We start from the raw sequence: 14,342 nt of genomic DNA on the forward strand, positions 1-14,342 counted from the left end.
GGAGTTTTTGGCTGGTTCTGTTTAGGCCTTCAGAAGACACATTTTTACTCAACATAGACTCTTGGGGTTTTTTTTCTTATTGAGATAAGTAGAAACACTCTCCGAAAAAGCAATGAAGAGAAAAGAAAATTCATCAGGGACTGAACAGTAGACCTCACAAGTTTGAAAAATAAATTTGGATCTCATATTCAGAGCACCCTAACACCTTGTGGGAATATACAAAGATTTTTTAAATATTTTTTTCTATAATCTGCATTACCTCTTCTTTTTAAAAACACCAATTTGACTTGTCTTATGCAAATCTTTCTTTTTCATTTCCCACCCTGAACAAGGGCAAAATGCACCATAGAGATCTATTGAGAGATTTGTTTTGTATAGAGTAACCACTAGGTGCCACTAAAATCACTGAATCACTGAAATTGCCGGGTGGGGACAAAACATATTGATCTCAATGGTGCATTTTGTCCATGTTTACACTCTAAAAACTACTGGGTTGAAAACGACCCAAATTGGGTTGTTTCTCACCCAGGGCCTGGGTCACTATTGGACAGCAAACGTCTTGGGTTAGAATGACCTAGCATGTTGGGTTGGTTATTTAACCCAATATATGGGTAAGAAAGTCAACCCATATATTGGGTTATATTGGGTCATTCTGACCAGGATGTTGGGTTACAGTGACCCAGAATATTACTGTGTCTTTTTGACCCAATAATGGTTTAGATTAACTTCTTTAATTGGGTTTATCTGACCCATCAATTATGTTGAATTATGCTATGCTCATTTTTTAGATGGCAGAAAGCCTTTTTAAGAAGCAAACAAGTTTAAAGAATATAATGCTGACAATTTTAAACAAATTACTCACTTAGTACTTTATCATTACTTACATAGAACATCTATCACTACTGTATGTGTTTTTGTGTTACACATTTACTGCTACAGTATAATGAGATGGAATGAACACAATCTTGAACATTTAATCTTAAATTTATTTAAAATGTATACAAAGTTAAAAAGCAGTAAATCCAGTCATCATACATGAGCAATTTGATAAAAGTACAGTTGATAACAGCATTAACATTTAAACTCAACCATAAACTTGGAAACCCAGTTCAGTTTCAGGCCAGTCCATTCAAAGTCTCTCTCTCCCAGTCACTTTCTGTCATGTGTCTGTTGCCCTGTCTTATTGAAGGTAGTCTGTAAGAGAGAAGGAAGCATACATTACAATTGACAGCTTCTATGAATGTAATTAATGCAAACTTCTCAGCTTGTGTGACAAATAAAAGCAAACCCACACTAGCAGCCTACAAGTCAGGTGCAATAGTTAGAAGTAATGCAGATGTATACAATATATACACCACAATTAGAAAGTTTGGGGATGCACTATATTTATCTATAGATTTATTTTCATACAGAGGACATTTCAAAGTGACCCTACACTTCTGCACAGTAGTATGTCTGTGATATCATACCTAATCACATCTTTGCCTTGTCTTCCTGCGTACACCACCTTTCTGACGCCTAACATAGATCATCCCCCATATGACTTGCAATAGCAGCCTCTGGCTCCAGGCTGGGAATTCTGGCACCTACAAAAAAAAAAGAAAACAGCAATTGCCATACAATTTGTTATTGTTGATTAAGATATAAAATCATAGAATAAAAAAAAGCAAGGTAAGTCAATCAGGTAGAAATGATAATTACCTTATGGAGGCACCCTTGCCACCATCACCGTCTATATTAATTCTTGACATCAGGGCTCTGTCAATAAAATATAAGGTTAAACAAAATGATGTGTATACTGGACAACAAACTGAATTAGTAGCAAACAATGGAAAATATGGCTAAATTGCAAAATTCAATACTACTTTAGGTAAGTGCAATAATCATGATTACTTTCTGGATTAATGCATTACATAGCACATATGACAAACAAAGAGCATGCTCAATAACTTACCCTGTAGTCCACACCCACTACGTTGAGGTCAGGGTAACAGGTAGTGCCATCAGGGTAGACCGACTTTGCCCTGGACAGTTGATAGAGCCCACTACAAAGTCATAACAGACACATGAAAGGAGGGGATAAACTAAACTGTTACAGACAGAAATGCACACATATTATAATGCTATATGCGGGTATACAGTATGTGTCTCTATCTGGTGAGTGAACTCACTTGCAGACTTGGAATTTCTTCTGTATGGACGTAACACACATTTGGAACATTCCAAAATGCACACAGCGGTCTCAGGGCAGCAGTCCTCACACCACCTGCAAACAGGGGGAACAGAAGAAGGCTAACATTATTACATTGCAAAACTCACAGAACATGAAAAGACCATCACTGATGCACTACTGCACTCACATGCACCTTAAATAAACATATGCCTCGGTGTAAGTCATCAAACATGGCACAAAAAAGGCTATAAAATGAAGAACATGAAGCCCAACACTACCATAAACAAACTAAAAATCCCTTTACTTGTCGGCATTATATTTCTGCTAATAGAAATTCCCCAAATGCCCCCGCATTCACATACACTATATGACAGATCTATCAATGAGCATACAACACTACAGCCCCTAAATCAGGAGGTCAAATAACTTAATATTAGCCTACTTCATTCGTTTTACTGGTCCTCTTTCCAATAGCAACACTACATATTATGCATCAACACTATCATACATGTATTATGTTTAAGTAACGACCCATGCCCCATGGAAGGTCGTAAGGTAAGGTTAACGTTAACCACAACTTTCGTTGTGTCTGTAGCAGCTAGCTGGCTGCTAACTTTAGCCAGCATGGTAACAGCCACTTTAAATGTAGGTAGGCTGAGCTATTGCGCCTGATATGTGAACAGTGAAAACTCACTCTACATTCATAACGACGTCTCAGACTGGATTATTGCTAGATATGATATTAACTACCATTCTAAAGATTCCACATGAAGGTGAAATTAGTAACTGGAAAAGTTAACATTAACAGCTAACATCGCTAACGTTAGCAAAGTTAGCTCGCTAGCACTATCTGATTAGCTATTATTTGCTAACTAATTATGATTTCTATGATGGCTAACGGCTGTGGTTAATATTTCATTGTGAAAACAGTACATTTTTTATAAATTCCCATTTACAATTGGCATACAAAAGTACTATAATTCTTACCTTGAATATGATGACGGCTACAGCACACAGCTTGCAGTCAGATTCATGATAGAAAAAGTGACGGTTGAAGATCTGGAGTTGCAAATTCAGGCAGGGGTGGGGGATGGGCTGCTCAATGAGTTCACCCAGTACTTGGGCTGCCAGTAGTTAAGTGACCCAGCTAGTGGGTAGAATGCCCTACATCTGTTGGAGATTGAGTTCTAAACCACCAACCCTGTGGCTGGGTTATGATAAATAACCCAGCATGGGCTGACATAACCCAATAAATGGTAAAACTGCCACAACCCAGTAATTGGGTGCTGAAATAACCCAGCATTTTTTAGAGTGTAGGGTGGAAAATGAAAAAGAAAGATTCGCATAAGACAAGTCAAATTGGTGTTTTCAAAAAGAAGAGGTAATGCAGATTAACGAAAAAAATATAAAAAAAATCTTTGTATATTCCCACAAGGTGTTAGGGTGCTCTGAATATGAGATCCAAAATTATTTTTCAAACTTGTGAGGTCTGCTGTTCAGTCCCTGATGGATTTTCTTTTCTCTTCATTGCTTTTTCGGAAAGTGTTTCTACTGATCTCAATAAGAGAAAAAAATCAAGAGCCTATGTTGAGTAAAAATATGTCTTCTGTAAGCCTAAACAGAGCCCAGCCAAGAACTCCAATAAAATTTTGATCAACTTTGAGGGACTGCTATGACCATGCAGGATCATCCAGACTACTCGTGGTGATTTTACTGCATACTATTCCTATTTATGCACAAGCCTGCAAAATTTGAGCGTCCTACATTCTAGTTCTTGAGCAATGAGCTTGTGAACTTTGACAAAAAAAAGAGGTAGAACAAATTTGACACCCCCCTCCCCCTGTAAAACTGGCTGTTACTTGAAAAGTATTGATCTTAGCACAAAAACATTTTACAGAGTGTCTCCTGGGTAACATAGGCACACATGGTATTTTTTTCAGATTTTTTTGAGACGCAAGTGCGTGGGCTCTGGTTGATTTGGCGTGGAATGACCCTTAAGTGACTTTTAGTCGGTGTATTGTGCTTCGTATATCATCAGATCATATACACAATTTATTGATTATTAATCAGTATAATACATGTGATATATATCTCCAGTGAACCTCAAACCATGGGGAGCTTTGCAATATAGGATCCAAAGTCACTAATAATTCAATATTTTAGACCACATAAGATAACACATGCATCTTTTCATTCCTTTCATCATAGTTACAAACATGGTAGTTTTTATGGTAAGTGTGGTCTTTTTGGCCCCCCACGGTTAACTTCAAGGCAGCGCCTGGAGGGTTAGGCAAGGCAGTGCAGCCTTGAAGTCGACAGTGGGGGCCAAAAAGACCATTGAGCAAAATTAGGTTTTGCCTATGTTGGTTTCCCACTGAGTTTCTGAAAATGCACGAAATTCTGCAGAATATCGCTGAAATATATCATCTGTGCCAGTGGTGCAGCAGTTTATTTCTCAAATAAATTTGTTGGCATACTAACTAGCTCCCCCATTTTGGCCAATAAGTCCTGAATGCCACTCAAAGCATAGTACACTTGATAACTGTGATCATCACAGCCCTAAGGCATAAACGCCATCTAGTGTTGAGAGAGATGTCATCTAATCTTGTGAGTTTGTTGTAAGTGGCTCTGGATAAAAGCCTCTGTGAACGGAAGAAATGTAAATGTCATCTTGTAGTCTATCAATCCGCATGTGTGCCCTCTGGGTTTGTAATTTAAGGTGGTGGAGGTAGGGTGAAGCACATGAGAAACCGTGCTTGTTTCTTATTGCCAGATCTAAATCAATCAATCCAGCTGCCCAGGGCATAATTAAAAACATTAGAACTCTGTCACTGTTGGCAGGTCAGGAGGTGTGTGTGTGTGTGTGTGTGTGTGTGTGTGTGTGTGTGTGTGTGTGTGTGTGTGTGTGTGTGTGTGTGTGTGTGTGTGTGTGTGTGTGTGTGTGTGTGTGTGTGTGTGTGTGTGTGTGTGTGTGTGTGTGTGTGTGTGTGTGTGTGTGTGCATAGCGGTCATACAGAGATGCTCAAAGGTTTAATACTTGAACTGTGCCACCAAGAATAACGCAATGTTTACGATATGTTGGTCCCAAGGGTCCGCATAAACCTAGTCCATAACCTAACCTAACCTAACCTAACATCCTCTGGAGGTAAGCAAAGTTCTGTGTATATCTGTCCATAGGGGATCATACAATAGATTCATTTATGTGTACATTTAGTGACTGTGCACCCTTCGGCCTCTAGATGGTGGTGTTGAGCAAAGGGTGGGTGATAGAGTTGATGTTGAATTGTGCTGCTTTCTGCTGAGATATACACACATATTCACGCAATTAAGAGTAATATAGGGGATGGAGAAGATTGAGACAAATTGAAAAGATGATTTGTTTTTGCAGAATGTGCAGGACTGAGTGCCGGTCATATTTTATGGACCTAGCCTACCACTGTGCGGTGCATTTGTAATAGGCCTAACGTGTGGGATATTTGCCATTAGTTGAGTGAAGAGTTCAGATGAGAGTAAAGGGTGTGCAGAGCTGTATGCATAACTCAAATATTAAATTACATGTAGCCTAAGTTCAATGCTAATTGTCTGAATCGAAGTATGATAGCAAATTGGTGCAAAAAGCTAAGATTCAGCGTTCATGTGGTAGCCAAGTGATGTCTCCACGACTTGAGATTTTACTGGGGCACAGTTTGATGCTAACAAGTGATAACATTGCCATTGTGTTTTTTTAGGAGACAAGTATTCATGGACAATATTTTTTCAGTGTTATTGACAAGCTGAGTGCTAGCCAGCTGAGCTAAGATACCTTCCAGCTAATCTGATCGTCAATTGAGCAGATGAACAGAGCATAGGCCTACATGTATCAGAGTCAGAGTTTCTTTTAGTTGTAGGTTGTTAGCCTGTTAAAATTGTGGAATTTGAATATTACTTCACCTTCGACTTGGTCCATTCCACTTGGTCTGGCTTGAACAGCAACTGTAAAAACTGCAACTGTATCTGCACAGATGAACTCAAATAAAAAAGGCAGACAGTTCCGGACTGTTCCACTTTAACCCCAGTGTGTGTGTGTGTGTGTGTGTGTGTGTGTGTGTGTGTGTGTGTGTCAGCAAATGGCACAACACGTATGGCAGTTATCAGAGCAATATATTTTCATTCTCTTTACCCCCGATTTTTGTTATGCTTCTTTATTGAAAGCTATTCAGTGTTGACATTACACTTGCAAAGACATACAAAACAGAATGTCCAACAAACCATAGGCCTGTAACACTAACACACATAGGCCTAGATAATAGCCATCATTCACCATAACATATGGTGAGGGAAAGGACAAAACACAACACAAGGAAAAAAGGATTGTGTCCCGGTCTCACAATAGGAAAAAAGGATTGTGTCCCTCATTTTGTTGGGTGACACACACACACACACACACACACACACACACACACACACACACACACACACACACACACACACACACACACACACACCCCAATACATAAATGTGGTCCTCTGAGCTCTCAGGGGAATAGACATTGCACTGTTCTTGTTTGTACACATTAACTGATCCATCAGCTTTAATAATCCAGTATGTAAGCTCTTTATCTGGGACAAGATTTGGTGGGGGGAAACAGTATGGCTTTCAATCAGAGCTTGCCCACGACCTTGATCTGTAATGGTTAGGAGACAATACATCAGTGTCAAAAAACACATTGTTTGTTGTGGTGGCTTTTGCATGTTTTTGTTTTTTTTTTGTTTTTTTTTAATACATCATTATACTCTTATTCCACATAACAACAATAGATTACTACTACAGTCAAATAGCCTAGTACAATAACAACAACAACAATAATATGAACAAAGAATAAATAATGAATAAGCCTATCATATAATAAAATTATCCAATAACTCATTATTGAAAGGGCAGCTTCCACACAGGTCCCAGAATTCCTCTCATGGAATGACCTCTGTGATCCTAATCAATTTAACTGGCCACTCTGCTGAAGCAGCTCTGTCTGTGACAGAAGCCTTAAAGGAAAACTCCAGCCTAACAACAACCTAGGGTCTGTGGCTCATTTCTGCTAAATGAATGTTGATGTAAATTATAAAATAATTGATAAATAAATAAACCAATACATACATAAATACAAAGTAATATAGGCTAATAGTTTTAAAATATGAAATAGTACAATTATAATACTAGGCCTAATAAAAATAGGCTAATGTAAAATAGCAAAATTGTCAACCTATGTGTATAGGCATCTCTCTTGATCTTTTTATTTAGGCTATAGGCCTACCTTGCTTGACTGACAGTTTTTAACTGCCATACCAGATAATAATTACAAGAAGAAATGCTATAAGACTTATTGCCTACATTACTATTAAGATGGATAGAAAGCTACACCGCCAATATGATTATTATAGACACGCTTTTATCTTAGCCTACACGTCCACGTGTCTCATTTTAGGACTTTCTGATGTATTCTGTCTGAACTACAAATCCCAGTACAACAAAATACATGTTACGTATGATCAGAGCGACCACTGAGCCAGAACATTGGGATTGTAGTTTTCACTTCAGTAATACTTTAATATTCACGTGGTAACTTTTCCACAATAAAACTACAAAATCCACATGCAACCTCGACAGTCGCATAGGCGTGTCGTTTAGTGGTACATGGTTCCTGTGTGGGCGAGTCACGTGTGGGGAATTCGTTGATCTCCTTTCGCTTCTGCAGTGAGACTTCACTGTTCATTTGGATAGGGTTGCGCCTAGCTACATGTTGTTTTCGGGCCCTTGTTTCGTTTAGATAAAGTATTCCATCGAAGGATGAGCGATAACGATGACATCGAGGTCGATAGTGACGTGAGTATAAATGTCTTTATTGGTTTATTTCTAAGTTTTCTTAGCTAGGTAGATCTGTATTCTATGATCACCCAGAAAATGTAGCTAGCTACCCAGACAGCTAGCTAGGTGCTAGAGAAATTACGTTTGCTAGCAGCTAGCATTACATTGCAAGCTGATGCACTGAGTTTTCGATATTCGAGTCGGAGGCGGCTTGTTGGTTGATGGATAGCAAGTTGGACTAGTATCGGGGTATATTGTGGTTTTATGGTGGGGATATTGATTGCTGTACACGACATAATTATAAGTATGATAGTATATTGAATTTCTCATATAGCAAGTGTAAGCAGATTATAGCCAGCAGTTTCTTTCTAAACAATTGTGCTAACGTGTCAATACATCTCTGTTCTGTTCTTTTACAGGAAGAATCACCGAGATTTAACTCTGGGGTGCGTAATTAACGGAGCTATTTATCCAGAATAGACGTTTAATATTATTATTTCAATTGTATTGGTTGTAGCTAACTCACAGTTAATTTCCGGGTAGGTGACGTTGATAAACATAACGTTGGCTACCCAGTTTGCAACAAAGTTTCACGGTGGTTATGAAATCGAAAGAATTGTATCGATATATTTGGCTTTGGTGGAGAGGCTTTCTGCAGTTGAAATCTGTATAAATAGACAGCTTGCTCGTTCTACAGCCGTGTTGACCATCAGTACATCCACTTTATGATCAGACTCCTCCTCGTTAGGTCAATAGAGAGAGGATGTTGTTAACGTCTGAAGCTTAGGGAGATGGGGGTTTAGTTGGATATGTCGGTCGACTGTCGTCTCGCCACTGTGTCCACCGAATCAGCCTACTCGAACAACATACACAGCTAACGTTAAATCCACTCAAAAATGTGTGTTTATGTTGAAATTGGATGGGATCAGTCATATTGTCAGGACTTGCTCGTTTCTGCTGGTCGAGAAGGTTACGATTTTTCGCTCGCTAACCGATAGTTAACATACCAGCGCTACAAACCACACCAATAGCAGTGTGTGTTGCACGGATCCGATGCTGCTAGCTTGGTCGTTGTGCTTCGAATGACTGACGTGCTGCATGCGGGATGACTGCGACTCGTTACATTTATCCTCGTGCCATAGCCTTTTTAAAAACCGAATTGCAATAATACAAATAATGATATAGTGATATTTTTTTCTTGTGGCGATTTGCAATACTAGAAATATAGCAAAAATAATAGACCGACACGCGAGCTCGAGGGCAGCTTATAGTAGTGACGTATCTGTTGTGTGGAGGAAAAACAGCGGTGTCCGATATGGCCGAGCTGCGTGGAAATAGCTGGATGTGTAGTCATCACTGAGAGACATCGCAGAAAGTTTTTTTTCGTCTTAAACGTTGTTACATAACGTGTAATCGTTGGAAATCGAAGTGTGTTTAACACTTCCAGCCAACAGCCAACGAATGTTCTTCATTTCATCCTTATGCAATGAATGGACGATTGACTCACTTTGCCTAATGTTAAAAGCCTTCCAGTCAACACCCTTACTTGTACATTGAAATGGTCATAATGGCTGTAGCTTGTTGGTGCTCAGACGTGACTAAGTTAAATTAAGTATCCTGAAATATCTTGGAATATCCCTTCTCTGCTCTGTGACTGGTTTGTCTTCAGACACAGTCTCCCCTCCAGAGATAACATCTTGTGCCAGCACCCAACTGCCTATAAAGTCAGTCAGAGATTCATACTCTTTTGAGGGTGTCGGCTTTGCTAGAGTAGCCTATGTGTTTAGATCCCTCCCCAAACATCCAGGCACCCGTCCACACAAAGCCTAACCATTCTCATGCACTGAACCGTGTCTGTGTTTTTCCTGGTCCTTTTTAAAGTTTTATTTAGTTTGCTTTAGAGGAGTCCACCAAAATAGCACGTGCCTTTAATGCCAGTCACATGTTTGTTTATGGCTGATCTGGATTTGCTGCGGTATTGAGCAAAGGCTGTGTGGGGTAGTCTTGCAATGTCCCAAAGACGAGTGCCGTATTATTCAACTTGGCTCTTACTCATGCATAAGGTGTCCAAAGCACTCTTGGGGATTGTCTCTAGTGAGCTGGAAAAAACATTGAAGCTTGTTCCCCCTTAATTAAGAACGTATGACCTGTTTAATAAATCACATATTTGTAACAATCAGTTTAGGCTGCCATTGAAGTAAAGGACAAAGGCACTTTTTTTGTGTCTGGCTTGCTGGCTGAGCAGGTTTGACCACAGAGGGCCAAGCCCCTTGGTTGTTTGGAGGCATTTGGCTCCAGCAGATGTAATTTTCACTTTGAACTAGAGACCCCCTCCTCCCTTTTACAGGTTAGGGAAAAGTGCCTTGGTCAGGGATTCTGTTTGTTTTCCCAAACTGTATTCTCACTATTCTCTCAGTGCATTGACAACTACTATAGTGGAAGGGGCAGGGGGGGCATAGTGCAATGCAGTGCATTCTAATGCCTGAGATCAAATTATTATTGATTTAAATAATCACTTTTTAAATATCTGCTAACGCGAGTTAAAACACATACCTTGTTACAGGCCTTTGCCAAGAAAACAAATACCAGTCAAATCATCAGTTGTCCTGTCACCTTCTGCCGAGAAGATCTACTCCTCATTTTCCTTTAAGCATCTCAATAATAGTCAAATGTCTTAAGTGATCATCCCTTGTCTCCCGTAAAACTAGTGGGGGCATGATTCTGCTCTGACTCTTCCAGTGTCTGCCATGCATCAACACTAGCCGCATCACAACCACCAGCAGCAGCAGCAGTTTTTTCTTCGCGACGACAATCCGACCCCCCTACCCCCCTTTGGCGCAGACTGGATGAGAGGGACTGGCATATGTGTGTGTGATGTCTCATGGGCCTTTGGCTGAATGTGCGTGTGTGATTCTCTCTCTCTCATTTCAGGCAGACAAACGAGCACATCACAATGCGCTGGAACGCAAGCGCAGGGACCACATCAAAGACAGTTTTCACAGCCTGCGCGATTCCGTCCCTGCCTTGCAAGGGGAAAAGGTTGGTAAACCTTCGGTAAAAAAAACTCTTTTCTACTTTTTTATCCTATTTATTTATCACTAAAGCTTATGTGTTTCACCAGATGTGGGGACAAGTGTATGTGAACAATTAGTGTTAAATTTGTGAATTAGATAGTAAATTAGGGGGAGGTTATTCATAAGAAAAAGTCTCTTTGCCTTTGAATGTCTGTCCTCATGTCCAGTTAGTTTTCATCGGTAATGTTGCTTGTTTATGAAATATGCTTGTTTTGAAGTGGTTTCTGTGGAAACTTTGTAATGGGAGTCATGTAGTTGAGAATGGTTGGTATTGTGTGTTTAAAGAGATGAGGGGTGATCCTTGGGTGAAATGGACAACCTACAGTAAGGGATGTGTGACCTAAAGCTAGGCCTTGTGCCAGAACGTAATTACAAGACATTTGTTGCTCCTTCCTGTTTTGAAGCCCTTGACTTGAGGGAGTTTGAACAAACTGTAAGCCCGAACAGATAGCCATCAGGGCTTTACAGGACATAAGTAAATAAACTTGAAAACCACGATTGAAGTGAGTGATAAGTGAGTCAGTCAGTCAAAACAAAACAGTGCCTTTCAGGGCATTCGTTTCTGGTGCATTATTTAAACGTTTGTACCGTTGGATGTTGCCTGTTGGTCTACTATGGCACACCATTCACTATTTTGACTACTCAGATGTTATTGGGCAAGAATCATCTTTGGAACCGTATTCATAGACATCCTGTTCTCACAAATAATGTAACCGCTACATCGATAAATTAATGTGCGTAAGCGAATCCTTCTAAATAGCTTAATCACTTCTGTGTGGTGAGGAGGGAGAATGATAACAGAAGGTTATCTTGGGAGGATGTGGAGCACTGTATATAGCCATCTTAAGACAGTTGTAATGTAGATACTGAATGAGTTGTTCCCCACATCTGGCCGTTCATTAGCCAGTGTTGGTAGCCTTATATTTCCACATATCGTGTTGCTGTTGTTTTCAGTTCGTTGACTTGTTGTTGATGATCTGTCAAATAGGCTTCTCGGGCTCAGATCCTAGACAAAGCCACAGAGTACATCCAGTATATGAGGCGGAAAAACCACACACACCAGCAGGATATTGACGACCTCAAGAGACAAAACGCCTTGTTGGAGCAGCAAGGTGAGTTCCCGTGGGCGGAGGACTTTGGGACAGGTGGAGTTCCCCTTGAGCTCGGCCCGTCCCGGTTCTCCGTTCCATACAGGAGCAAACCATAGTTTCTTACTATGTTGCTCATCTTCTATGGAATTGTAGCAAAGGTATTTTTGTTATACAGTGAACATTCCTGCTATAATATTGGAATAGATGCTGATAGATGCCGATCTCACACCAAGTCATTTTTAGACAGACATATTTTAACATCTGGCCTTTTGTAACATAATTTTAAATTATTTGACAACTCTGTTCAATACTCTTTTCTCCTACTCATGTTTCCTAATCTCCCCATCTCCCCTCATTCAATCACTCCTCCCTTCCTCTCTCTTTTTCCTCTCTCTCTCTCTCGCTCTCTCTCTCTCTCTGTCTCTGTCCGTCCCTGCAGTCCGTGCACTGGAGAAGGTGAAGGGGCTGCAGGGCAGCTACAATTCATCGGACGGCAGCCGCTACACCAACGCCAAGGGCAGCACCGTGTCCGCGTTCGACGGCGGCTCTGGGTCCAGCTCGGAGTCCGAGCCCGAGGAGCCGCCCACGCGGAAGAAGCTCCGCGCCGAGGCCAGCTAAAGACCCCTCGCATCCAGTGAGTGGAGGAGGAGGAGGAGGGGGGTAAAATGGCCCCTATGCCCCCCCCTTAAATCCACTCCCATGCACCCCATAATCTACGTCCCTGCGCCCCCACCCCTGCCCTTAGACTCTCCACTCCGCTTCCTAGCTCTGTCCATCCCTCTCCGGTCACTTGCCTCGCTCCGTGCCCCAACCCTTCAAACCCCCCCAAACCCTTAGTCCAGATGAGGGGGTGAATAAGCTGGCCTGCAGAAGGACGACATCTTCACCATTTTAATTTCTCTGAAGAGATGAAATTATGTTTGTGTAACCTGTTTTTGTTTGAGTTTGGTCACCTCCCCCCCCCTTTTCATCAGCTCTGTCGGAACCCCCCCCCCACTCCAGCAGCGGCGTCTTGGCAACAACAAACAGGACTGTCCAGATTGCCGGATGAGGCAGCTTCGCTACTTACGGACTCCATACATCTTTTGCCGTTTTTGATTTTTTTTTTCTCCCTTCCTTCCTTAAAAATCTGTTCTCATTACCCTCCACGTGGAGTCCGGAGGAGCAGGGGAGACATGTACATCTCCAAGCACTGCGGGGAAAAAAAAAAAAAACTTTTGTTTACGCGTCATTTTCTTTTGTTTCCTGTTTTGATTAATCTTAAAAGAACCTGTTTAGAACGACACACACAGCCCACTACAAACTGTCACCAAGGAGCAGTTTACCTTTGTAGAAACAAACATCAAAGATGAATGGAATATTTTTTTCCACAAAAGAATGTGATTCTACATAGCAGCAACGATTGACCGGTAAAAGCAAGCTCACCTCAGGATTCTCAAAAGTGGTTGAACACGTTTGTTTATGGAAAAAGAAAAGTGAAATTCCTTTGTTTGAAATTGATGTCATGAAGTAGAGAATTTTTCCCAAACTTGTGCTTTTGTCCTATTAGCTTGATGTAGAGAATGAATTTAGATGGCTTACTTCAGTTTAGATTTCAGGGTTTTGTAATTGGATGATTACTTTCAAAGCCTCTGAATATGTTGTACAATTTGTATTGTTCACGCATACTTGGGAACACTGCTGATATGCTAGATGTACTTCTCTCGTGTTATGAAAAACGTAGAATGTCAAGTCACATTTTTTTGATTGAGGTAAAAAAAAGGAATGGTAACTGTTGTGTTTTGCTTTACAAGGTAAACTTTTAAATGTTGCGGGTTTAAATTTAAGGGGTTTAAAGAACCTCCCCCATAAAAGCATTTTGCCTGTTGGAGGTGTGAGCGTGTGTGTGTGTGCGCGTGTCTTGAGTGTATGTATGTATGTATGTATCTTTTACCATTTGTGTTTTTTTTTCCATTTAGGACATTTAGAGTATACTAAATAGGTCTTTTGTTTGTTTAATTCCATTCCATGGAAACTACAGGTATGTTGTACATACTGCCAACAACTGTCTTGCAAGTTGAGGCCTACCTTTACTATGAGACTATAAATAAAAAAAAACTATTTTATCCTTTACAAATGGTCCATGACTAAATTACTGTTATACTTGTGGTTTATCAAAAGCA

At 40.5% G+C, this 14,342-nt stretch overlaps 1 protein-coding gene and 1 long non-coding RNA gene across 5 annotated transcripts; one reads left to right on the forward strand and one right to left on the reverse strand.

Moving 5' to 3' along the window:
- Positions 1-543: 543 nt before the first annotated feature.
- Positions 544-2,063, reverse strand: LOC134097545 (uncharacterized). The gene is made up of 4 exons (XR_009940924.1): positions 1,955-2,063; positions 1,702-1,758; positions 1,470-1,586; positions 544-1,194 (listed from the first exon to the last, which is right to left on the reverse strand). It is a non-coding gene; the product is annotated as an uncharacterized LOC134097545 (long non-coding RNA).
- A 5,813-nt stretch (positions 2,064-7,876) lies between these two features.
- On the forward strand, positions 7,877-14,296 carry LOC134097675 (protein max). 4 transcript variants are annotated; one of them, XM_062550606.1, is made up of 5 exons: positions 7,881-8,033; positions 8,435-8,461; positions 10,947-11,054; positions 12,078-12,201; positions 12,620-14,296. In XM_062550606.1, the coding sequence occupies exons 1-5, from the start codon at positions 7,998-8,000 to the stop codon at positions 12,796-12,798; spliced, it is 474 nt and encodes a 157-aa protein (XP_062406590.1). In that variant the 5' UTR covers positions 7,881-7,997; the 3' UTR covers positions 12,799-14,296. The 4 variants fall into 4 exon arrangements, with proteins under 4 accessions (XP_062406592.1, XP_062406591.1, XP_062406590.1 ...); XM_062550605.1 differs by having other exon boundaries at positions 7,883-8,033; positions 10,947-11,069; XM_062550608.1 differs by lacking the exon at positions 8,435-8,461 and having other exon boundaries at positions 7,877-8,033.
- The last annotated feature ends 46 nt before the right edge of the window (positions 14,297-14,342 follow it).

Source organism: Sardina pilchardus, chromosome 12, assembly GCF_963854185.1.
Source record: "Sardina pilchardus chromosome 12, fSarPil1.1, whole genome shotgun sequence".
In the NCBI taxonomy this organism is placed as follows: domain Eukaryota; kingdom Metazoa; phylum Chordata; class Actinopteri; order Clupeiformes; family Clupeidae; genus Sardina; species Sardina pilchardus.

Bases quoted from the DNA above. Each gene is read 5' to 3' on its own strand.
- LOC134097675 (XM_062550605.1), top strand. From the start codon at position 7,998: ATGAGCGATAACGATGACATCGAGGTCGATAGTGAC. The intron at 8,462-10,946 runs GTGCGTAATTAA...CTCTCATTTCAG, and splicing joins CACCGAGATTTAACTCTGGG to GCAGACAAACGAGCACATCA. The intron at 12,202-12,619 runs GTGAGTTCCCGT...CCGTCCCTGCAG, and splicing joins CGCCTTGTTGGAGCAGCAAG to TCCGTGCACTGGAGAAGGTG.